Source organism: Lepeophtheirus salmonis, chromosome 5 (assembly GCF_016086655.4).
Source record: "Lepeophtheirus salmonis chromosome 5, UVic_Lsal_1.4, whole genome shotgun sequence".
NCBI lineage: Eukaryota > Metazoa > Arthropoda > Copepoda > Siphonostomatoida > Caligidae > Lepeophtheirus > Lepeophtheirus salmonis.
In genome coordinates, this window is record NC_052135.2 from 14,843,977 (window position 1) to 14,870,954 (window position 26,978).

Genomic DNA, 26,978 nt, shown 5'->3' on the forward strand with positions numbered 1-26,978 from the left:
ATTGCCGTTGCTCGGACTTTGTAAAGACTTTTCAAAATACCCTCGTAAAGATCATATCATGAGATAGATACACTTATATCTTTCCACCTATGTATGTCCATACTCAGTAAGAATATGCCTCTACTTGAATAATAATCATAATTTATATTTTATGTACATCGTAGAAGATAAGGTAGAAACATTTATGTGCAAAAAGTAAGTTTTTATGACTATTACATCCTTTATGATCATAATAGAAAATGGACAAATAGGCAACCCCTAGTACAATGTTTTCTCATTATTACCCACCATGGAGCTAAACAAAATGCGTTGTATGTAGATCATCTATCAACAATATTTTGCACATCAAGTTTTAAATTCATGAGGATCATAATTTTGTATTTTTAAAAATAGTCAAAGTTTTTTAAGTGTGCCATTATAACAATGGTTGAATGTCCCTAGTGCCTACATAAATATGTAGATCTATTAATATGTGTTTCCCCTCATTTTTAAAGACGTGTTTTTATTTTATCGCGCACTTGTGCGTGTCTCAGGTGTTTCTCTTTTATTCCTACATATATCTTTTTTTTTTAAATATCTCTCTCATTTACGAAATGAATTTTATTCACTTTAAGGAATGAATGAAAATGTTTAAATAAAGAAGGAAAAAGACTAACATTTAGAGAGAAATAAATAAATATTAGTGATGGGACTATTAATCAGATTCGGAATCGGGAATCGCATGTTTTTTTTTTGGAATCGGGATTGGCATGGGGAAAATAATGTTTAATTTACGATTCATATTTATTAATGTTATGTAACTGTATATTATTTTTTACATACCCCCCCCCAAAAAAAAAAAAAAAAATTAAGGAATTTTTTTTTAACCTAGAAAATTTAAAATTTAGTTTAATTTTCAAAAAAAAATTAATTTTTTGTGAATAGCTATTTTTTGTTCAAATTTTTCTCCAAAAAATGTAATATTTGAATTTTTTTTCAAAAAGTTTTATTTTAAAATTTTATTTTTTGAAATTTTTTTCAGCTTTTGAATAACTGTGACTTTTTTTTCAAAAAAAACTATTTCTTTCTGAATAGTTTCGGAGTTTTTGAAGTTTTGAAATTTTTTGTGAAAAGTTGTGGATTTAAAAAAAAATGAAATATGAAATTGTATATTTGAATTTTTTTATCCAAAAATTGTAATTTTTGGATTTTTAAACAAAAAAAATTTTAGAAACCAAGCCTCCTCCCCCCGTAAAATATAATTTTGTGGAGGCTTCTGATAGCAAAATGGTATTTTATAACTATTATTTAAACTATTAAATAATTGGACTCGGAATAGGGATTTTTTTTTGGGAATCGTCCCATCACTAATAAATATGTCATTTCACTCATTTTGCAATATGTGGCCTTTTTAAAAATATAATAAATTATAATTAAAAAGGATATATATTATGTATATCTCATATTAATTAAACTCTGTAATAAAAAAATTAATTATATATATTTAATATTAAAATAAATGAGAAACTTAATAGTTATTACATCCGCTATAGCATGATATGATGGCACATAGTACAATAACAGTAGAAATACATAGAATAAATACTGAGAATTATTTTGTTCAAGAGTCGTTATGGCTTTAATACCTGGTCTCTTGACGCATTTTTCAAATAAGAAAGTAAAAAAAAGTATTCTTGTCATTCTGGTTATTGTTCAGTTTATTGCTCATGAAAGATACGTAAATCCGTACTCTACTAATGCAACTAGTAAATTTTAGTACCTTACCATACTATTTTGAGAAACAATGCCTTCTGTTGGGCGTTCTAAAATTTGGAGCGTTTTTCAAGAAAAATAATAGAGACAGCGCCAATGGGTTCAGAAAAATTCACTAAAAGACCCGATATGACCCATATTCCCGACCGTAGATCCACAGATAATCTTTTGTAAATGATTTTGCCGCATCCTATAGGAATGTTTTAATCATTCTTTAAAAATTATTATTTGATAAACATACAACCATGACGTTCTCAACAATTGCATATTGCACTAATATTTATTTATATAGTATAGATATTCACAGCTATCTATGAATCAATTTGAATGTGACAAACTAACATTCGAAACTCTAATGCAAAGTAATATAAATTTATTAGCTAGGATTGTATCAGTCCTTTATATATAGTAGGACTTAAAATCGTTCCAGTCTCTATTATTTTGCTTGAAAAACGTTCCAAATTTTAGAACGCCCACAAGAAGGCATTGTCTCTCAAAATAGTATGGTAAGGTACTAAAATTTACTTATTGCATTAGTAGAGTACGGTTTTAAGTATCCTTCATGAGTAATAATACTTATTAACTCATTAATCATTAGTGATGGGACGATTAATTGCAATTCTGATTCTTATTTATTACTTTGCTAGGTTATGAAAAAAAAATGGGCTCCCTTAAAATTGAAGAATTTTTGCCTTGTACAAAAAAATTTAAAAGGTGAAATTGTTTTTCAAAAAATTTAATATTTGAAATTGTTTTTCAAAAAATTTAATATTTGAAATTGTTTTTCAAAAAATTTAATATTTGAAATTGTTTTTCAAAAAATTTAATAATAGAAGTTTAATTACATTTTTCAAAATTATTTCCAAAAAAAATAATATTTGAAGTTTAATTCCATTTTTCAAATTTATTTCCAAAAAATTTAATACTTGAAGTTATTACATTTTTCAAATTTCTTTTCAAAAATTAAATTTCCTGGGAACAACTATGTACTTTTTGAATTTCTCACTGAAAAATTTCATAAATGATTTTTTTTTTTTTTTAAATATATTGGAAATTAAATTTTTTTCTACAATTTTTTTTGAAGAACAGTTCGACATTTTTAAATTTTCTTCCAAAAAATTATTTTTTGTGAATAACCTTAGATACCGAATTTTTTTTCTAGAAAATTTAATTTTTTGTAAATGATTGTAGATTTTTGAAAAAGTTTTAAATATCAAATTATATACTTGATAGCAAAATTGTATTTAGCTACTATTATTTAAAACAGTGGTCATCAAACTTGTTTTACTGGGGCCTGATAGCTGAAAGAATGACGATTCTTTACAATACTTGCAAGCCAGAAGCTCTGGGAAAAAGAAGAAAAACTAAGTTTAGCATTCCATGTTAATCTTCTGATCTCAGCACAACTGAACTTGCCGAAAGGCGGATACTTCTAAACAAATCGGGTTTCTCAGGACAAAGTCATTTGCTGCTTTATCAAGCATTCTTTGATGAAGTTGCCATCAGTAAACAGTTTTCCTCATTTTATTACTTGTAAGAGTGACAAATTCATTTTCAGCAAACTTTCTCGGGAAGAAGTTTCTTTAAGTTTCTTAATGGTCTCATATTTCTCAGTTCGCAACTTTCCATAAAACTTTAATATGTTGATAATTGTTTTGTTCCATAATGACGCCGAAGATTGTATTCTTTCAAAACTGCAACCCTTTCACCGCGTATTACACAATTAGCTTTTTGGTCCTCTGTTTCTACAAAAAAATACTTTACTCCCCACTCTTCACTGAAAACACGACACTCGGTCATTTTTCTTTTTTTACAGGTTGAGTAGCTTTTTTTTTTTTGGGGGTGGGTATTTTCTATATCAGTTAAACAAGTCTATATTATTGAGTAAAATTTATATGTATGTCGACGCCTTCTAACTCTGTTGGGGTTCTACCGTTAATGCAAGATAGGAATATTCTTGCGAAGTACGGGGTGAAACTAGACGTCCCAGACTGGCTCATAACGACGTTGAGCCGGCAGGTGAACTAAAGTAAAATTGAGAGTTTGGGTTTGAGCGTTCTTCTAATCCTCAACACCATCCGGTGCAGAGGAAAGGAGATCCGAGGTGATCTTGAGAAAAATATAAATTCTGGAATTCTTAAAAGGAAGGAATGATCGCTCGCTTATCAACTCTCCCTCCATTTTTTTTCTTTTATCCTTCGTTTTTCTTACGTCAAAGGAACGGGGGAAATATAACTGTATGTATAATATTTATATAAATATAGATTGATATTATATTAAAAAATGAAGGACAGTTAGTAACGCTGAGTAGCTGTTAGGGAGTTATCTTCTATATTACCGATAAAAATCTATATTGTAAAGCAAAATTTGTGCATTTAAATCTGTTAGTGTTTTACGGCTAATTCATAACAAAACAAAGTTTGTCTGTCTAGAACTCATTCTCAACAACGAGCGAATGTTGCTAAAGCCATATTAAAAAAGAAAAGAAAATATATTGTATATATAATAAAAAATTTAATAAATGTCACTTTAGATCAAGTTTAACAACAAACTTGTATAGTTTTAAGCTCAGCATGTCATAAAAAAAGAAGATAGGGGGAATACATATCCATATCATAAAATCAAATTTTGTCTATCTTAGAATCTGTTGATCCATGTCTTATTCTTATTCTTAAGAATAGTAGTATATGTTCACATTTATATTTTTATTTCCTTTCCCTGTCATCATATATTTGCCACAGAAAATGCAAGGTAATGGCAGGTACTTCCACTAGTTGTTCTAATTTATGGTCAATTGAAGAATTCTTTCTTTTTATAAAAACGGTGAAGCTCGATTGACGATTGCATCATTTAGGAAATGTTGTTTTATCGGGTTTTAAAATTTTTTGGAACAGTTGTATCTCTAAAATCAAAATAATAAAAAATACAAAGGAAATTTTGATGTGATATAACGCTATGTTATATATTTTCGGTTTTTCAATGTTCCTTTAATTGGTTAGAAAGAGTTGCATTAATCAAATATAAGTAAACATTGTTCCAATACAATTACTTCATCTGACCTAAAAAAAGTTTTTGAAGTCCAAATAAATAATAATTGTATATTTTCTTCTGGTAGAAGGACCGTGAATCAAACTTACGCAAATTGAGTTCAAGAGAACAATTTATCTCAAGCTTATTATCCACTGAGCTGCCTCGATCCATCTTATATGTTATTTCTCAAATCCTAGACTCTATTATGAACATATCAAATGATTCTTTTTCTTTGGATGATAGCCTAATTAATAATATCTTTATCCTATCCGTGAACAATTATAGATTTTATTTAGTCCGTAAAAAAACGTATCAAAATATAACCTCAAGTTTGAATTGATATTAAAAGTAAGTTGAATTTCATTGTTTCATTAAAAACTCCTTATTTTTTCCCCTTCATTTGTTAAGATTAAAAAATGTAGATACATATATTTGAATACCTAGATATGTTTGCATTGTACAAATGTATTTAAATAGAAGGATACATTTCCTTCTTTAAATTGCCTCATATTTCCGTTGGGAGGCATCATCTAACAGAAAAGAATCCTGTAGATTCGTCTTTAATGTATATATTACATCCTTTCTTCCCTATTTCCTTTATTTTATTGCATGAATAAAAAGTGAGGGGGTGGTAGGTGTTTGACATGAATAAGGTTTTAAGTACCAAGAAGCTTATTCTTTTAAAAAATTCAAAAAGTACAACGTACCTATACTCCATGTATCCCAAGTTATATCTGACTATTGGACCATGAATTAGTTTAGGATCTGGATCATCCCAAGTCACTTCTAAAGAAGTGGACGTTAGACCCGTAATTCTAAGATTCCTTGGTGGACCACCTGGTTTTTCCCCATTCGTTACAAACTGTAATGAGATGTGTTTTTGTTGAACGTATATATGAACATGCTTTACAATTTACCTGTAGAACCTTTCCTTCCTTACTTTTTCCAAGTTGGTTTTCAGCAAAGACTCGGAGATGATAGACTGTCCAAGGACGGAGTCCTTGAACTGTGGTTTCGGACATGACTCCTGGAAGGATATTTTGCTTTCCCTCTGGATACCAGTTCTCTGATAATGGAAGGATATGTATATAAATATAATAGAATAACCAAATCCCTCCAAAAATTGTACCTAATACATGCATAAATTATGAGCAAACAAATGTTTCTCCTCTCACTAAACAAAAAAAAAGGGAGGGGGGTAAACAAAAGAAGAGGCGAATTCTGATATTTGCTTAAAATCCTACACAATATTTTATAAAATTGCTCGCTATTGTTACAATTTTTTTATATGATGTGAACATCATCTTACCACTCTGCTCTTTCCATTGTATAACGATTCTTTCAATGGCTGGAGTAGAACGCTCCACACCGATCCATGAAACTTTGACGCTTCGGCTCAATATATCCATGATTGTAACGTTGCTTGGCGTAGGAGGTGGCTCTAAGGGATAAGAAGAGGAACATCATAATGTCGAATTTATCGTTAAAGAATCCATAAATATTATTACATATAAATATCGATATATCTATGTCTTTTGAGTGAAAAAGTTGTGTTTATGATAGTAAAGGAAATCTTGTTTTTCTTCTTCTTTAGAATAGTAGTATATGTTCACATATATATTTTTATTTTCTTTCCCTGTCATCATATATTTGCCACAGAAAATGTTTTCTTTTCTTGGCCAAATCAACAATTGTTTTCGCTTAGAGTTCTTGTTAAAGAGTTATCATGTTTCACTATTTTTTATTTCCTTGTTTGTAACTTAATGGATTTGACAGGTCGAATGTTGGTGATAGGGCTTCAACTTTGTTACAAATGATATGTAAACATCTTAATTATAAACGTCAAATTTCAACTTCCTCAAAATGTGTAAGCTATGGATATAATTGTAAAAGTTATGACCTTTGACGAGTGTGATACTTTTCATAGCTACAACCTAAAGAGGATTTTTATTTTCCAAAGCTATTATCATTATTCTTTAGTTGTTTAGGATGTAACATCTAAGTATTAACTGCGTGAGCTGATGGATAATGGAATGTAGCACAAGAGTAAGTCCTTGTTGGACTCGGAATATAGTTTAAAATCAACAGCGTAGCAATTTTTACCTATATCCTTGCTAGATACAGAGTGAATACTGTATTCATATTCTTCCTTCTATAGCTGTTTACAGATAATCTAATAATGTGTTATGACTCTCTCTTCTCCTGACCATTGTCAGATGGATCACGTTAATTTTGGGTTTACTTTTTAAAGACATACTGACCTGCCATATTTTTTACAACTAAAGCTATAAAATGATTCTCCTTCATCTATGCTCAAAATCATGAATTAAAAAAAAATACACGTACCCCACACCGTCACATCCATGGCATAATTCGACTTTCCAAAGGCATTTGACGCAAGGCATGAATATTTCCCGGCATCATTAATATTCGCATTCTCGATACGTAACTTGGACGTAACTTTATCCAATTCACGAATTTCCGTCGTACGACTCTTTCCAGGAGTTGTTAAATAATCGCGACCATCTTTCCGCCATGTCATACTATAAAAAAAAAAGATTACATAAAGAATATGTTTGTAAGAATATTATTCGTGAGTGGGAAGCGTTGTGTATTGCACAGTTATTCAACAACACTCCGTTAATAGCAAAGTTCCTTCATCACTTAGTAGTCTCTAATGAAGCTTAATTAATTTGGAAATGATCTTACGCTTTTACTGAATAAAAGAGTCACCATTTAAAAGCTCTCAAGTACCATGCTTTGGTTTAGAAACTCACAAAAATACAGCCATTTCACTTGCTTCTATGTCATTATAGATGTAGAAGACGAGATAGTTTGAAACTAAGAACTTCAACGTTTCCCAAATATTAATCAATAAATAATTACAAATTTTTGAGTAGAATTGAAGAAAATAATTGATGACCTTTTTTCATAGAAAAAAAAACAAATATTAACGTTTCTTTGAATGACATTTTTTAATTAAGGACTTAAAAATGAAGATGTTATTATTAAAAGAGATGTTTTATTGTTTTGCTTCACTCCTGATTAAAAAAAAATAATACCAATAATTATTCGAATATAGCAAATTAATTTACTTAAATTGTCAAATTGTCTCTTTTTCATTTCACAAGCTTAAGTATACTACACTTTTTAAAACATATCCTTAAATTTGAAATAAGAACCTTTCTTGACAATTATAAAAAATCAATGAATTGGGTGTGATTATTATAAAAAAAGTAATATTGAATTAGAAGTACATTGAAAACATGAGAGCCCTTCTGTTCCGTATGTTTACATAATATAAAAAAGTTGGATTAGTGGGCTCTAAAAAAGCCAAGTCACATAAATATATATTGAATTCCCTTTATATGTAAATAGATATGAACTGAACATCGCGTGTTGGAATTGTAATTAAAATAAAAAAAAATTACAAGGTAATGTGTACTCATAATTAATGTTAATATCTTTTCAACAACAAAAATGCTGAATTATTTTATTTTGTAAGCACTTCAACATGAAGTAGCGTGTAGTAAATTTTTTATTACAATTAATTTTTATAATTTTCATCAAGTTCACGAGGATATTTAAAAATACGTATATTATATTGAATTAAATTCATATTCTTGAAAAGGAAGCTCCCTGCTTTTCTATACAGCTTTTTGCAATAATGATAAGGATATTAATAGTGGCGGTAATTAATATCATGGTATGAAAAGGGACAAGTTCTAATTAATTATTTATTGTTCCTCATAAAAGAATTCAACAATGATTTCTTAATTTACAAAGCCAGGATTTTATAAATATTAATCAGGAGTAGGGAGAAAGAAAGAAAAAACATCCATATGTACTATTTTATTCAATTAATGGCTCCTACAAACTTATGTACATAAAAGTACGAAGTAATTGGAACAACATTGAATCAATTCTAAAGCTTTTATTGAATGTGCAGTGTGTCAACATAAAAAAAATTATGAACAAGCATCAAGATAAGAATAAATAATATATTTTTACTTCAAATCAAATACAAGTCAATATAGTTTGAAAGTTAAGAATTCCAATTTTTATATGAGACAAAAAAAATTGCTGGGGAGACATCGGGCTTATACTCAAATATTCGAATAACTCTTCTAACATCTTCTAAAACAAGCTAAGAATTTGAAATTTCATAATTTTTATTCGGTTTCTGAATCAGCATCCCAAAAAACATATATCTAATTAATTTCTTCAGTTTTAAGCTTCTTATTCTTGAAGTTAAAAATGTTGAGACACGTGCTCCTGTGAGAATTCCTAGTCATGTCTAGTTCATAATTTGTTCTTTCTGATAAATAAACAGATTAATATGTTTATTCTATACAGAATTTCCATTTCCAAAAGAACAAAAATTCAATTTCTGGTTGATCCAACTTTGTTTAAAATATATATATTGGCCATTTTATTGTTTCTACAAAGAAATTTTAGTTATCATACACAAATACAAATGTATAAAGTACTTTGTAGATGTTAATAAAATGTAATTCATTTTCAACGACGTGATGTAGAACTGAATAATATAACAAGCTGGTATAAATGACGATAGGGAACAGTGGACAAAGATTTGAAAAAAAGGAAAGAAAAAAAGAATGACCTTAGATCCAAAAAAAGGTCATCTTATATATATAAAGAAATATTTATTTTCTAAACTTAAAAAAAATTTTTTTTTTTTTAAAAAGAGCTATATATCAGGTTTTGAGTTCTTGTACCTTTGTTAAGAAAATAACTAAAAGTAGTAGAAAGAGGTGCAAGTACTGTGTCAATTGATTACCCTCCTCTTTTTCAGGTTTTTTTTAATTCTGGGGCTTAAATACATTTTGAATCCTTTTTTCTTTGTCTAGCCAGAGGTATTAGGAGTTGTATATTTTATTAGAATTATTTCTAATTCACGGTGTTTAGTTATATTAGTAGAACATTGGGGGGGGGATTATGTGGAAAAAGAAACACTTTGTTATTAAATGTTTATAGAACACCTTTTAAAAAGACATATGTAAATAATTTTTTATTATATTTTATTCAAGTTATGCACCTTTTACAAATTTTTAGAATAAATATTATTTACAAAAAGATATGTTTTCATTATAGAAATGCTATGTTTTTGTAAGATGCATGGACTTTTTAAAATGCCTAGAGATATTCTCCTACAAACTTTTTATACTTGTTTTAAATAATCCAATATTTTTGCGAATTCTTGTTTCAATATTTATACACTCACCTCTGTATTTATCTATACAATTTATTCAAATTGTATCTTCTATAAACAGCCTCTGCAAGTTACAATTTCTTGCTCTTGAAATGACTTTTTTAATTATGTAATCAGTCATTTTAATTTTCAACTATTCCTTTATGCTATCATTTCGTATTAATCTATTAAAATTACAGATTTACGATTAGTAAGACCGTGAGCGTTTGAACTTTATAATGTGTCACTCAACTCTTTTCAATTGTTCAATTTCATCAAATTAGCAAAAAATTAAGAATTAATTTATATCCAACATCCTCATTACACCTCCACTCCAAATAAGTATTCATCTCATTTTTGAACTCCAACTTGTTCACGACATATATGCATACAAAAAAAGGCATACCTGATGTGATCGTCTCCTGATGCAACACACTGGAGCTCAATCGCCTCCTCCATTCGGCCTGTAATGACTCCAACATGGCTATTTTCAAACTTTGGTGGTGCTATAGGAGTTATATGAAAGATATTTAATCTAAAATAAAGTATTTTTAAAATATGTATAAATAACTTACCGTTTATTTTCAAATGAACCACTTGACCTAATGGCTCATTAACTCCATTCTCTGCCTCGCATAAAAAAGAGCCTTCATCCGTATCCGTAACCTTTCGTATATACAGTGTTCCATTAATGAGTAGCTTGTAGTTTCTATAAACAGGGCGTTGGGAGCTTAGTTCTAGCAAAGGGATCCGTCGGCGATTTCCATTGGTTCGAACATTGGCTTCTGAAAGGGTTCAATATACATACATGACTTATATAAACTAATATGTTTATATTATCAACAATTTCTTATTAAATGCATTACTTTTATTCGGGAAATAAATAAACTTTTAATGGTTTTACCTTAGAATTATACATGTATACAAAACTATTAACGAAAACGAGAAATTTTACTTCTTCTCATTTCATATTCATATACCTACACACACACAAAAACAATTTTGGTTGTAAAAACAATAAGAAGAAGATAACCAAACAAAAAACTATTTTTTTTTTTAACAGGAGGAATGAAGAAACCAACTTCTTATTTATTCCATCAATATGAATATAATTTCATGCATAAGCTAGCTAATAATTGATACTTATCAAATATTATGTAAAAAGAAGTAATTTAATTACAATATATTAAGTATGGTTTAAAACCATTTCTTTGCAGGGGTATTCATACTCACTGTCAAAGTTGATAGATAAATGTTTATTTTTTTATAATTTTCCGTAAGCTTGGATATATATATATCTATTAATAGTATTGTATTTCAGGCAGAAAATACTAGAGAGATTATTAACTATTTTATAGTAAGCCCCAACTAATTGGGCAAAACCACGGTCTGAAACGGTCTTATAAAGAAATTCGGCCAATAAGAACTCCTGTTTTCAGTCTATGGCTTAGAAATGTTTTTTTATATCATAATGTAAGGTTTGTTCTTTAATTTTAACCATGATATAACACTGTTCAAAAAATTATTTATGTCTCCAAGAAGATCCTTCATTTTAATATATTTTTTATTAAGGAAATATTTTTTGGCAATTATAATCAAGATAACAAAATGCATAACGCAGAGGAACAATTGAGGGCAAATTTTGTAGAAATAAATTGAAGACAATAATCGAATTTATCTTTAAGTGCAGAATCCAAAAAGGATCTTAGTTTTTTTCTTTGTCATCTAAATTATGAAATATCAGGGATTATATTATTTTGGGAGTAATTTTGTTCTGAGTCATTTTATACCCTAAAAACTATCCCCTATTTAAAAGTAGGAGAAATAAAACTGATGCAAAAGTGTTTTTATTTTATAATAAAAAAACAACATTTTTATTTATTCTATATCTGGTTCTTAACTCGATATATTTCCATTTTTAGGCTGAAAAATGATGAAAAACGACACTTTTCTTTAAACCCTTATAACTTATTCATTATACATATTGATAAAATGGCTTATATTATAGATAAATATTAATATATAATTTAAACAAACATCAATTTGTAAAAGTATGCATCTCCAAGGATTTTTGTTCCACTTTGTTGTGATCTCGTATTTTATGGGGTGTACTAGCAAATAGTCTACATTATCATTATATTTTTCCCCAATTTCAATGGCAATTTCATGACGTCTTGCCTCGTGAAAGGAAGATCGAGGCAATCCAAGAAAAATACTTCTAACTTGATCATCCATCTCACGAAATTTTAGAATTCAGATTCGGAATTCTACGAGGGACGACGGGAGGATAATTCCTCCGAGGAAAACTACCAGACCTCATAAGGGAGTAGAGGGGACTCAATCCTTAGAAATGAGATACCAGGATCTCGAAACAATAAAGCAATCCCTTCACTATGATTAGATAATCTTTATATTTCAAAATGGGATCACTTAAAAAACACAAAATGGTACAAAAATCCTTGGAAATGCATATTTTTAAATATATCTTTTTTAAATGATAAATTAAATATTTTTCTATAATATAAAAAATCAAACATTCCTAATTTTAAGAGCATTTTAGAGGAGGGGGAAGCATAGCTTTTATGAAGTTTCATTAGATCAGCTACATGATTTTTTGAAGGGTGGGTAGAGGGTGAAAGAAATAAACAAGGGCATGAGTAAGAATTACTCCGACGTTGATCCTCAATTATTCTCTTACTGCAACATAGATTTACAATTATAACACCCCAACTAATTTTTACGGATATCTCCGTCTGTTATGAATACACGCTAATGCTCAATCTGGTTTGTATATATTAATGATAGCTTGAATGTTAAAGAAAAGGAAGTTCACTCCTCAGTAATTAAATAATAATGACATCACCTTCGGAAAAGAGTATTCACTCTTCAAGTTGATAAATCCAAATAACGGGAGAACTACGAAGTGGAATCGTTTAACATCAATGTGTATGTATTTTATTTCATTTTTATACGAATAAACATCATCCAAAAGATTTACTTTTATGCCTAAGGATATTTTGATAATAGGTACTAAATAACCTATCTAATTACCAAGTCGACAAATTGAATCCTCTTGACTGATGGTGATTAAATATATTATTAGTTATACTTATGGTGATTAAATATATTATTAGTTATACATGTACATATATATTCGATATCCTATACTCCAATAATCGTGTTTCATCGATTTTTATTAAATTGTTTAACAGCTTATTTTTTGATTACCAAACTTTTTTCAATATTATTCACTTAATATATAATATCGCTATGATTAAAAGTATATGAATACTCGTTTCCTTGTACATAATTAGATAGGCAGTATTTAAATTTTGTATCAAATAAGTACATGTTGAAACTGACTAATTATTGTATTACTTAATTATATATGGTGTATGTTAATACCAAATAAACATTGAATTTTTGTTTTCTTTACTTATCAACCAAGTAAACAAATTTTTATAGGTGACTTCAATCAATAAAAAAGTTACTAAATATTTTTTTCAAAGGGAAATTAGTGTCAGAGTAAAAAAGCCAGCGCCAGCATTTTATTAACAAAGGGACAAATAAGTATCGTAAAAGGGTGGGAGAGAATAACTTAACATATGTCTTAAAAAATAAATATGGGCCTTAGTTAGCATCAGTCCAGTATTGTAATAATAAAACAACTATTTGGATTGTTTAAATCAAAGTCCGAGACGCAAAAGTATAAGAAAACTATACTCTGCCCAGAAATAAGTAAGAAACAACAGCTGCACTTTCAGTAGAGCGAAAAGAGAATAAATATGAACTTTGAAGAGGATATCTAGGAAAGAATTGTAGTTGGAAAACTTTTGTAATGAAAATATTAGGACAGACTAATAAAATGTAAATTATTCCATTTTAAGGTTTTTTTATCCTGTTTTCTCTATATTAAGTCTACTTTATCTTTTTTATCATCTAGTTTCCTGCCCATGTGATACAATATATTCAATTTCTCACAAATCATTATTAATAAAGACATGACGCGCTGTAATGTCGCTGATGTCGTAATTTTAGGAGAGTCCGGTTGATGGGTTAATCTATCTAAGGTCAAAACATACCTAGAAGTGTATAAACTTGTAAGGAGCAAAGATGAGTACTACACGAGTGGAATACCTTCCCTAACCAAGATTTCAATGCTCAATTGTTGGGTAAAGTATGTCTAAGACTAGATAAAAAAATATTGTATTATGAAAAAGAAATATCCATTTTATAGTAAAGGAAAGATAAACTAAGGGTATTGCTAAAATTGGTTTGTCTTCTACAAACATATAGATAGCTATAATCCAACTACATATTTCAATAGTTTATTTAAAAAAGACAATGCCATTTTGAGAGTCTATGAATAATATTAAGAATATACCCGGAGAGTAGTTGTTTGTATATTAAATAAAATCACTAAATGACTTATTAAAATAATAATAATGTTAAATAATTTTGAATAAAGGAAAATATATATTTGAATAAAGGAAAAAATATATTTGGAATTTTTTACATCTATAGTTAGGTTTACCTATCTATGTATATTTGAAATTTGCTAACCTGTCTATTTTTTTGTTAATGGAAAAAAGTGAGAAATATACTGACGATGCAAATTTTTGTGTTTTTTTTTTTGCATATGTACATAATTTCCTTTGATTATGAAAACATAAGTTTATTAAATAAGAAGAATATAGCACAACAAATTTTTTTATTAATATATAAAAAACCAATACGTGAAAATCAAGGAAAATTGAGTAAATATGTTTGTGCAATAATTTATGTATATGGGGTTTTTTCCATTAGGAAATTGTGAGAGATTATTATGTTCAAAATTTAAATAAATCCTAGGTCCTTTGTGAAAATTGATTTCAATGACTTGTGAGTTACTTAAGTACTGACTTTTTTTAATGTTACTTTAAGTGGTTAGATGGCGTTGCACCGATTAAGTATCATCAACATTGTAGTATAACAATTACTCCAACTAACGTAGGAATCTTCTGTGAAGTCAATCAACATAAAATATATTTCTTTCTTTAGGAGTCACCTGTGCGTGAACCTTCGCACATTGAGCTCAAGATACTAATTTCTTCCGAGCGCGTTGTCCATGAGCTACGGCGATTCCTCCGTAGACTTGAGTTAATTCAAACTGAGCCGATAAGTTATAACAAGAAAGATAAAAACTTAAAAAGCTTCGCAAGCCCCTACATATTAAATAATTCTGCGACTTTTGTTTTGTTTTGCTTTTTGAGTATTGAGTACTAATAAGCTAACATTGGAATTAACTGTGAAATCGTTGAGCTCGTTTCAAAACCGTCATATATGTTTAGTCTGTCTGTTAGAAAATAACTCAGGGACAGTAGGGCTACGAAAATCAAAACATCATTTGATGAAATTTAGTGATAAAAATCAAACCAACTCAATAAAAAGTAAGTTGACTCGGATTTTCAAAAAATTTTAAAATCGACTCACCATTTTGAAACGAGTTGAGAATACACTCAGGAGAAATCATTCTCAATCTGTATATGTTTGATTCACGGTCGCACATGAAGAATTAAATATACTTTATGTTTATGGAAATTCAAAGACAATTATGATAATATTAGTATAATTTTAAGTAATGAATCATCATTTCGACTCCATCTGACCAATTAAGTGAACATTATAAAAAGCAACGTTATTTTATAGTAACTAGCCAATTAAGTCCCTTTCTACATCTGTTTGACTATTTTATTTAATAGGGTATTTTTAATTTCAGTCTAGACCGAGACTATCAATAAATTATTGATGACGTCATGTATATTTCAAAATAAAGGAAGAAAAAAGCTTATGGGAGATACTGGATCGTGCAAAAGTTTTTAAACATTTTTTAAAACTTAATAACTCAGTATATTCTACAACAATTTGATTTTTTTACTTATACAGGGAGCCCATAGTCTTCAAAAAAAAAAAAAGGTTGAAAGATTGTGGGAATTTCCGCTAAATCAGTTATTGTGGTCAAATATGGCTCAAAGGCAGTTGTATACCGTGTCAAGGGGTTCCTGGATAAAGGCGCTGAAAGAACCACCAAAAAGTTGTGGTCTAATAAAATTGATGGTCTAATCAATGCCATTAAAAAGAAGCCGGATCTCTTCGTGACCCAAAATAGCCGTGAAGGTCAATGTCTAAAGGTCCACTGTACCAAAGCGCATCAAAGAGGATTTTAGTGTATCTTCCCAAGCCAAAAAAGTTATGTGCCTCTAGAATCCTAGACCTAGAAAGGGCTCTATCAATTATCATTGGATTGCTATGCCAGAGGTATACATCAAAAGCAAGCAAGGTCCACTAACACCTAATAGAAGCTGTTATTGCTACCTATGGTGGCCATACTCAAGTTTAATTATTTCTAAAATCATTATTATAATTTATAGTAAAGAAAACATTTTGCATACTAAATGTATACACAATTATATCATTGTTTAATTCGTTCATTTTAGTCTAAACACTTTTGGAGCACCTGGTAATTTATTGAAATCTGAGATACTTAATGTATTTACTGTTATCTTTAATGAAAATTTTCTAGTTAAATTTAATTAAACTTACACGAATTTGATCAGAAATAAACGTTTCATTTCCTGTATTTTCAAATGTATTTTATCTACACAATATATACTAAGTAATATTGACAGTATCATAAAATAAGTAGGGATATTTATACATTTATATTAAAGAATATATAATATATGTAATAGGTAGGTAATGATGGTCCCTTCTTCATATAGTGCTATAACTTAATAATATCATGCCTTTGATATATATATATTTTACTCTTTTCATTTTTCTTTAGCTTAAATGAGGAACAAAACTCAATTTCCTGTTGGATATTTAAAAAATAAGAAAATGAAATAAATAAATAATACCCTCGACACGACACGATAAACTAAAATTTATTTATTTTCTTATTTCTTTCAAAAATTATAGTAATTTATGATAGCCAACAGGGCTTTCACTCCCCTCCCCCCTCTTCATCCTCTCTTTCTCCATTTTTATATTTTTTTAATCGCTTTCATGTTTGTATTAATATATTTATATGCACAAGAGCTTAAAAAGTATTTTGTTTGTGTCAAAAGTGAGTGCATGGCTTCTTTTTATCAACGGTAGGGAGTAGCCATTATTTTGAAGTAAGCAAAATATGTCCTAATTTGTACAATTATGATACTAGCAGGAGTAGTGTGCATTACTCAGAGGTATTTGTGAAACTCTAACACTAATTAACTCAACTAAACGATTTACTTTTACAGTATTTTTAGTACTTTCATTATCGTCTTATAATTTTATTGTACTTAAAGTTTGGTATCATTGATTTTATATATATGACAAAGTACTGAAGACTCACACTTAAGCGTCATTGTTGTAGTCAAGAAATTAAAGATTCTAAGGAAAAATACTATCGGAAGCTACGATAATAGTAGTGGGGAACAAGCCAGGATAGCGGCATTAGTCTAACTTCTCCCTTGTTAACAAATCCTTTGAATTTATTAATGAAAATCCATGTGGTCAAAATGCTAATAGGCCTACCTTAAATAATTATTCTTATAACACAATCTTTCTTCCCACACGAGATCAACAAGAACATTATAAAACCTTTCAGCGTTAGATTTACATAAGCTACTTTTTAGTGTTGAGATTTGGTCCAGCACCGATTTCTTTTTTTTTCAGTTCGGTCTTAAGTTATATATACCTCAATTTATGGACTGACTTTTTCGGTCTCATATATTATGAGAGACCATTTTTATTTCTGGATCAAATATGATTAATTTTTAAAAAAAAACCTCCAAAAAGTACAGGATAAGCTCTAGAATAAATACTGTATACATTTAAGAGACGATGGGATCAAAGTTAATTATAACTATCTCTGTTTAAACTTCGTATGACGTCATTGTTCTTGAAAAAACATATGATGTCATATTATAAACAATTTATTTGTAAAATCGGTCTAGACCGATTTTTTTTGGGACTAAATTAGACAGAATTTATCCTTTCGACCAATCTAGACCGAACTTTTCCTTTCGACCAATCTAGACAGAATTTTTATATGAGACCGGTTGAGACCGAGTTTTTTGATTGGACCGAACTAATTCAGTCGAATAAAAAATATAACGGTCTCAGACTGGTCTAGGATTTCCAGACTGAACCCCAACAGTCCTATTTTTGTTCCTGGCTTCAAGAGGGGTATTTTCGTTTTTAGACCAATGACACCTATTTTTAAGTTAAGTTAAGAATAACCTAACAATTTCGTTCGAGGGCACAAACAAACTCCATTCTTTCTTTATCTAGGATCCCATAGAGATTGAGCTATTACTTGAATAGAAGGCACATTTTTCATGTGCTAAAATATTCTCTGCTACATATCTACAGCAATCAAAAGGAAGCGGAACGGTTCTAGGATTTTACGCTCCGGGCAGTTTCGCCCAGATAAGTTCTGCCCTGGGAAATTTCGCCCTCATAGCATAAATGTATCTTCCACACATAGTTTAAGATTTAAAATGAGTCTCCCCTTAATTGAAGTCATTTGTAATGCATTTTTGCATTCAGTAGTGTGAAATGAGTGCATTAAATTCAATATTAATATATTTTAAAATAGAACATATATCAAACGGTTTGAATTCATTATACTAAGAAACAGCAATTATTTCATATTAATTACTCAAATGCCATAATTTCATAATTAATTACAAATAACTTCAAGTTGAAGGAAAGTAAGACCTTAAATTATATGAAATCAAAAAATACGAAATTACTTTTTCTCCAACCTATTATATGCATTTTTTTTTAAATTTTGCAACAGCCCCCTATTACCCCCAAACTCAGGGTAATAGAGAACACCAAAGTTGCATTAGTGTAAATCCAATGATTAGGTCTAGTGTTTTTTTTTACCTTTTAAATAGGTCCATAAGTCCCGGGCCTAACTACCAGACACTTCAAAAATGATAAAAATTTAAATGATATAACCGTACATACGTTTTTAAATCTAATTTCTAGGTAATGGAAAGAGTTTTTGAAAATAATTCGTTGTTTCCTTTAATGTATCTTTAAACATTTTTGTTAAGAAACAAAGTTCCAGTTGGGATAAGCTAACCAATTCTTTTAAACTATAAGATCAATATTCAATAATTGTTGAGGAAATTGAGAAAAAAATTATAAAAATGATTTTTGATTGGCTTAGGTAGACAGAAAAAGAATAAATATTCTGTACATGAGAAGTTTAATACAGCTGCTGTGGTTGTATGTACGTAATTATATTGTTTTCCTAGTGAGGGTGAAATTTAATATTTTGACATATATTATTTCATTTTAAAGGGTTGTACTTCTATATGAAAAACAACTTTTAAATGGAATTTGAATAAGATATCAAATATATCCCTAAAGCATACCAAAATTAAATCAATGCCATGCCTGGTCACTTTTATATTTTTCTTTCTCTATCATTGGAAATTGTTTACAGCTTAAGAGCAAAATATAAATTAACTAATCAATATTCAGAACATTGATTAGGGAAAAGTTGTAAAAACTTCTACTTCTGAAAACAAATACAGTGTACTTTTAGGTAAGGTTAGTGGAATGAGTTAACGCCATCATAGACCAATAAAATGATTACATGAGTAGATATTTTTTTTTAAATAACGTTTCAAGTAACAATTGCAAAGATTCTAAATATTTATGCAAATAATCAAATTTAGAAAACGTGTCAATCAAAGAATTACGACACACAAAGAAATCTTATTTGTAGAATAGTATATGAAATAGAAAAGAAAGATTTGCTTGCTAAGAGAAATATAATCAAGTACTTTTCTCTAGAAAAATAAAATCACCTATTATATTATATTTAGGTACTCAATCATGAGTATAATTAAATAAACATACATAATAAAGAGATGTAATAGGTAAACATGTGATGAAAATTGAATTAAAAGTGAACGACATCCATAACTTTTAAAACATAATATTTCAATAGAATTTAACATTAGAACGACATTTTTGATATCATTTTTACTTTACAATAATATGTTATATAATTTTCAAGCCTTAACCATAAAAAATATATTAATGGGCATTAATAATTTGAACACTATTCTTAAACAAAGGTTCGGAGTTATATACTATTTAATGATCCCTAAAACAAACGGACGGTTTAGTTATGTGTCTCTCGAAAGTTGTGCTATACAACCGCCGTTCTAGTCTGTATTTCCAATTAATAGTTAAAAATAAATTTAGACTGTTTATTACATCTATTTTTTATTAATTATTTTTAAACAAATGGTCTAATTTGCATTTCTTAAAAACAGGTGGGCTCATTTTTGTTCGCAAAGTGAGATGCTCTACCACCATTGTTCTAATCTTAAAAAGCACTTACCATTTGCTAGTTTCCTCCAAACAATCATGGGTTCAGGGACCCCTGATACGCGACAGTGAAAAAATACGTCCTGGCCTTCAACCGCTTCCAAATCATGAGGTTTCGTGACCCATTCTGGTGGAACTATATAAAATGATAATTATATTAGTATATACATATATGTGCCGAAAAGGAAGAACTGAAGTGCAGAAATGTGCATAAGAGTGAACATTTGTGCAAAGAGATGATAAAGTGATTTTTGATTGCATGTGCAGCGTTTGGACTTATAAAGAATAAAAACAGTTAGAAAGTCAGCGGGAAAAATTGAATGGGGGAAAAACAGTATGACAGTTCATCTAATTTGATACACTTCTTCTTTATTCAGTTAAAATTGTCTGTCAAAACTTTTGATAGAGGGATAATCTGATTATGACTTTATACAGGTTTTTGATCCCTTTTTTAATATATTTCAAATGTGCAGAATATAAATAGAATGTCGTCATTTCCATACCTCATTTATCTACATTTTACTTTATTTAAAAGAGTTTCTTCATATATTATAAATATTATTAAATGAAAAGCAAAACTAGGCTACAATAATTATAAATCATTTTCTTTCATTTTTTAACTTGCCTTTCTTTTTGCTTTATTCACACCTTTTATACCAATAAAAAGGACTGTAAATGTTAAATGATCTTTACCTGGGAGCCAATTAATATTTATTATTGCAATAAAAATTATTATTCTAAGCTTTTAGTTTCAGTTAGAAAACACAAAACTATATTTGCACCAATATCAACACTTTTACTCAAAGCATGAAGTGAAGTCTCCGTGTATAGGAATAAAGGAATTAAAAAAATGTATATGTAATTAGTCAATCATTTTGTAACGACAAAGTGAAAGGAAGTTTCATCTTGTACGTGCATATAGATTAGAAATTGAACTGTTACTTCAATAAATAAAAACTTATTCGAAGAAAAAGATTAAAAAAAATATCAAACTTTCAAAAGTTTGAACGCAATAGATCTTTGTATTTCTGAATGTATGTATGTACCAATATCATATATGAAAACATTTTCCCGATGGAAAAATTTATCGACATTATAAGGAACAAAAGTATATAATTCTATTAGTGCCTAGAGACAAGATCCTTCCTTATTTCATTTATCATCATAGCTAAAGTTGTAGTAAAATATGACTTATCGTTACACTAAAAAAGAAACCGAGAATGACAAGGTAACCCAGGTAATTTGAACCGTATTTGGGAGAAGAGTAGCTTAACAGTCATGACTTTTATTTAAATTAGCTGCAAATAGCTACAAGAGGAAAGAAATAAACAAAAATTCCATTCTGTATCTAAAATCACTTTGATGTCAATCTTCAATATTACTCTGAGTTTAACAAGGCTCACACTTAATAGTCCCAACAAACCTTCATTATTACTCTCTGTCATTCATTAGGGCACAAAAAGTACTTATATATTCCCCCTCAAGAGTTAAATAAAACATAACAAAAGTGGAAAATAAAATAAAAAAACACTCTTCAGGTTACCAAGTAGAAAAAAAAAAATGTGACGTCAGATTATATTTTCAAAAAATCTAATTATATAAGTAGTTTTAAAAAACATGAGCTTGGACGAGCGCAACACTTTTTTAAGTTCCAACCTGAACTTTGTTTTTTTTTTTGTTTTATAATACTTTAATCATTACACAGGTGGGGAAATAGGCGATGAGAATTTTGTACAAATGAATTGAACACAATAATCGAATTTATTTTTGTGTGCAGAATCCAAAAGGGATTGCAGTTTTTCTTTCAGTCATTTGAATTGTAAAAGATCTGGAATTATAGTAATTTGGGACTAAATTATCGTTCAAAATCCATTTTTAGCCCTAAAACAATCCCCAAATTAAAAGTAGGATTAATGACACTTATGTAAAAGTGTTTTTCTTGATTCTGTATCGTGTTATGAACTCGATTTATTTCCATTTTTATGCTGAAAAATGATGAAAAATAATGTTGACAATTTGCTAGTTCATCGGCCATAAAAAATGGGATAATAGTACAAAATAGAACAAAAATTCTTGGAGATCCATATTTTTTAAATGAATATTTTTACTCAATTATACATAGAATATTTAAGTTATTACATACTTTATCACTCTGTATTATGAATAAGTCATTTGTTTCTAAAGAAGAGGGTCGATTTTCATCATTTTTCAGCCTAAAAATAAAATATATCGAGTTCAAAACAAGATACAGAATCAATAAAAACACTATTTATAAGGTTTGATAATCTCTGTATTAATTTGGGGATTGTTTTAGGGGTAAAAAACTACTCTGAATGATAATAGTCCCGAGTTATTATAATCATAAGTATTTCAGAATTCAAATGACTGAGAGAGAAACTGAGATCAGTTTTGGATTCTGCGCTTAAGGATAAATTGTTTTTTTGGCTTGAATTCATATGTGAAAAATGAGTGTTCTCCTGTGTTATTCTTTAATTCTTGTAGAGTGAAAATTTAAATATATAGTAATCAATAGTGCTGAAATAGTTGCTTATTATATTTTTTCAAATTATTAGGACTATCATGTTGATTTTCGGATTTTTTACGAAAATTTTTTGCAATTATAATTATAGTTCTCATTTGTCTCCCAATCAACAGGGACTGTTTGCTTCTACCACACAGGGTGATAACTCAAAAATTAGAATCCTCTTTGAGGCCGTCTAACCTCAGTTATAAAAGTACAACAACTTTATACTTGTTGCCGTTCGAAAAAGCTGACAAAAAGGTATAATTTGTTCTGTGCGTTTTTTTATGCGATCAAAAATGACCGAGCAACAAGAAAAAAGGTAGAGGTTGTGGGATCTCCTCAGCGCACAAGTTGATCTCCGACAAGAATATCTTCACAGTGGACGCTGTTCTGAACAAGAGAAATGATCGCTTCTTTGCTGAATCAAGAGCTCAGGTTCAGGGAACCTTCAGAACCACACATTCAGCTCAGGTCTTGTTCCTCGGCGTCGTGGCGTCCGACGGCAGTAAGATGAGCCCATACTTTTTTCTAGGCCAGCGAGAAAGTCACTATGGACGTCCACTACAAGGTCATCAGGCATCAAGTCTTGCTATGGTAGAAAGCTCGTTCCCCAGGGACAACTATGTGCTTAGCCATGACGGCGCCCCGGCACACATGTGCAAGAACTTGCAGAATTTCTGCAGGGATAACATGCCGGAATTCTGGACTTTGTCCTCACCTGACGTGCATCTTAAGAGGGAAGACAAACAACACTTCTCACCCGAATGTCGATACCCTAAAGGCCGTTATCACGGAAGAGTGGAACAACTTGTCCTCGGACTTCATCAAGGAAAGCTATGTCTCTGTTCGTTCCTGTATTCAAGCCATTATTTTGAATGGAGGGGACATTTTGAATAAAAAGAGAAAAAAAATTGTTGAATAAGTGTATTCTACAATTTTGCTTTCAAAAAATTTCCATAAAAATGTGTAAAAGTGAAAGCAGCTTTCAAATTTATCTAATTTTTGAGTCCTCACCCTGTAGTTATAGCCAGTCTTTTTTTCTGAATCAACAGGGACTGTTTGCTTCTAATATATATTTTATAATAATTCATAAAAATAGAGCATATTAATACTCATTCATACTGCAGTAAAGGGAGTCGCAAACCAATCACTTCCTTTTATATCTTTTCATGACATTCAAACTCTTTTTAAGCATTTTTCTCCTAATATATGTATTTTTGTTTGTATGTATGTATGTACATATCGACTTTTTGATGGAATTTACTCTTTTTTGTGTTTGTATATCTACATATATATTTGATTGTACTGAGCAGTGTATGTATAATATACACATATGTATATTCAGAAAGAGAGCGAAAGGCACGAAGAGGAGACATGTAAATTCAGAAAAATAATACATTATATATAGAAATTCAATTCAAACATTAAATGGGATTCTGCGCGTATTCAAGATATTTTGCACAAAAAAAAGAAGAATATAGAAAAAATCTTATGTCAAAAGATAATAAAGATGGTAAATGTGAAGATATTATATCCCAAGAGGCTATTAAATTTCATATTCCAATAGACTTGTTATTATATATATTCAAACCAACAGAGGTATAATTTTATATTTAAATTTACATATTCAGAGATAGATTCATATATATATATATATACAAAGAAAAAGTTGAAAAAACGAAAGCTAAAAAAGGGGTCTTCATACATACTATGTAGGTACTAGGTACTATATACATAATATGGGTATATTTACTATATGTAGAATACACTTATTTGAATTGAAAGCATTTCATTTGGCCAAGGAGACAGAAAAAGAAAGCCCCTTTTGAAAGGTTGAATAAGATAAAATAATGTGACACTCTTGGAGATTTCAAAATATATTTTAATCTGCGTTTTGAACAAAAAAAAATCCGTTCACTCTTTTAATTTTTTACAAAGCTTATTTTTGCTATATTTACGAAATAATAGAATTCAAATGTTTCAAGGAATACTCCATACATGGGACATGCACTCTTTTTTCTCTATTCTTTTTCTTGACCAACTAATCGCTATTTTTTTTAAAGAATAGAATAGTTGTGAAAGAAAAAATGAATTATACTTTAAACAATCGTATAATAAATGGCCTAACCCTCTAAGTAACCTTGATGTAAAAAAAAATGTAGGTATTTTTATTTCTTGTAAATGTTACACATCAAGTTTAGAGAGATTTTAACTCTTTAAATGGGTGGGTTTTGATTCTACCTTGAAAGTAATAAGTATTGTTGACCACTACTACTTTACGGTATCAAAATATCAGGCATTACATTTTGAACCATAAACATTCATACTTGAATAATATACCCAAAATGCAAAATATTCAAAATAAAGGGTGTCTCCTTAATTTTGTCTCACTAGAAAAAAAACTATAACAATAACCATGTTTTCCCTACTGACTGTACTTTAGTTGTGAGCTGTTTTGAAAGTTTTCGCAGGGATTGATGAGATTTTCCCAATGACTTTGCAATGCCAGTTTTTGCCACTCTGCTAAGCTTTTCAGGCTACTCTGATCGAGGTTTTTCTTCAAGGCTCTGTTCTTATTTGTGGTGGTTTCACCATCAAGAAATGAACGTCTATATACCTCCGACTTGCTTGAGTGACTCTAATACCGGCCTGAAGAAGGACAACAGCAGGTTTGCGAGAAACTTTACAAGGTTCAGCCGACTAAGTTTTTGAAAAAACAAAACGAAGTGTATTAAAAGCAACCCCACTGTCCAATGCATCACCATATTAACTTGATTGATTTAAACTTGTCTGCATTAAAGTACTGCTTCCATAAAAAATTTAGTGGATGCAGCACTGCTTCATAAGTGAGCTAGCCTATTATTTCAGCAACACCAAAACGAGACACCCTTATTCAATTCTTCCTTTCATTTTATAAATATTAATTGTTATTTAAATCGTGTGTACTGTTAGCTGGCCCGCTTTTTTTGAAGTGGTAATCTGAAGAATGAGTTTTTTCCTCAGCTGCTCTCATTATTATTTAACTCCTCTGCAGTGAACTTATTCCATTTTTTTTTTTTAAATTTCCTTTAATTGATTAGATGGAGTTGCACTGATTAAGTATAAGTAAACATTATAGTATTAGATTTGCTCCATCTGACCTAGGAATCTTTTTGTGAAATCCATGAACATAAAGTATATTTCTTTGTCTAATAATAACCTAGGCGCGAAAATACACAAATTAAGTTCAAGAGAATAACTTATCCCGAGCGTGTTGTCCGTAAGCTACAGCGATTACTTATTGTCAGACCTTGTTAGAATTTGAATAGAATTGAAGAACGACATTGCAGGAATTCTTGACAATTTCCTTTGTTTATTGTCTTCTCCCTACCTCCCTTCTGGTCACAGAGGATTGTAGATGATCTAATGAAACGTCAGGACAGCTAAACTACTCCCCTTCAAAATATTCTTTAAATTGTCAGGGTTACCTTGCTGATTTTTGGTTTTTTTAGCATGCTCAAAGTATTAACAATTTTCACCACTATCTATTGTACTAATAGTAAGATATAAAGATTATCCCTTAGTAGGTAAAAAAAAGAGAAGAGGTAAAAATGAGTACGGATTCCATGTGTAGAGTTTTCCTAGAATGCTCTTACTTAAAATCATAACTTTTGTAAGGATTGTAATTTTCTAAAGAGTAACATAATATGGTTGAGTAGCACAAATAAATACATAAATCAATCAGTTATGGTGCACTCTTTAAACAAGTTTTTTATTTTACGGTATGTACTTATTTAATGATGTCTGAATTGCAAAAAAAAACAAAAATCCTTATTTAAATCTATATGTACTTTATGTATAATCAAAAGTTGCAGAAAAAAAAAAATTATATTCTTGTTTAAGCACTTTAGTAGTCAAAGAGAAAAAGTCGATATTGATTTATTAAGATGGATGGGAATGAATTTCTTCATTACTTAGTATTAATAAAATGTATTTACATACATTACATATGTGGTTAACGTGTATATGTGTATATAACTGATTAAATGGTTGTACTAATTTTCTCTGATAGATTATTGAAGCATTGACTTATTACCACCA

General features: G+C 29.4%; 1 protein-coding gene across 2 annotated transcripts in view; it reads right to left on the reverse strand.

Annotated features, from left to right (window-relative positions):
- Window positions 1–26,978, reverse strand: part of LOC121117629 (cell adhesion molecule Dscam2) — a 217,844-nt gene that overhangs the window by 11,616 nt on the left and 179,250 nt on the right. For both annotated transcript variants that reach the window (XM_040712072.2, XM_040712070.2), the window contains exons 15-21: window positions 20,388–20,510; window positions 10,570–10,779; window positions 10,401–10,500; window positions 7,129–7,325; window positions 6,092–6,223; window positions 5,700–5,848; window positions 5,490–5,644 (exon numbers count right to left, since the gene is read on the reverse strand). In XM_040712072.2, the coding sequence (XP_040568006.2) occupies window positions 5,490–5,644; window positions 5,700–5,848; window positions 6,092–6,223; window positions 7,129–7,325; window positions 10,401–10,500; window positions 10,570–10,779; window positions 20,388–20,510 (1,066 nt within the window). The remainder of the gene's footprint in view (window positions 1–5,489; window positions 5,645–5,699; window positions 5,849–6,091; window positions 6,224–7,128; window positions 7,326–10,400; window positions 10,501–10,569; window positions 10,780–20,387; window positions 20,511–26,978) is intronic.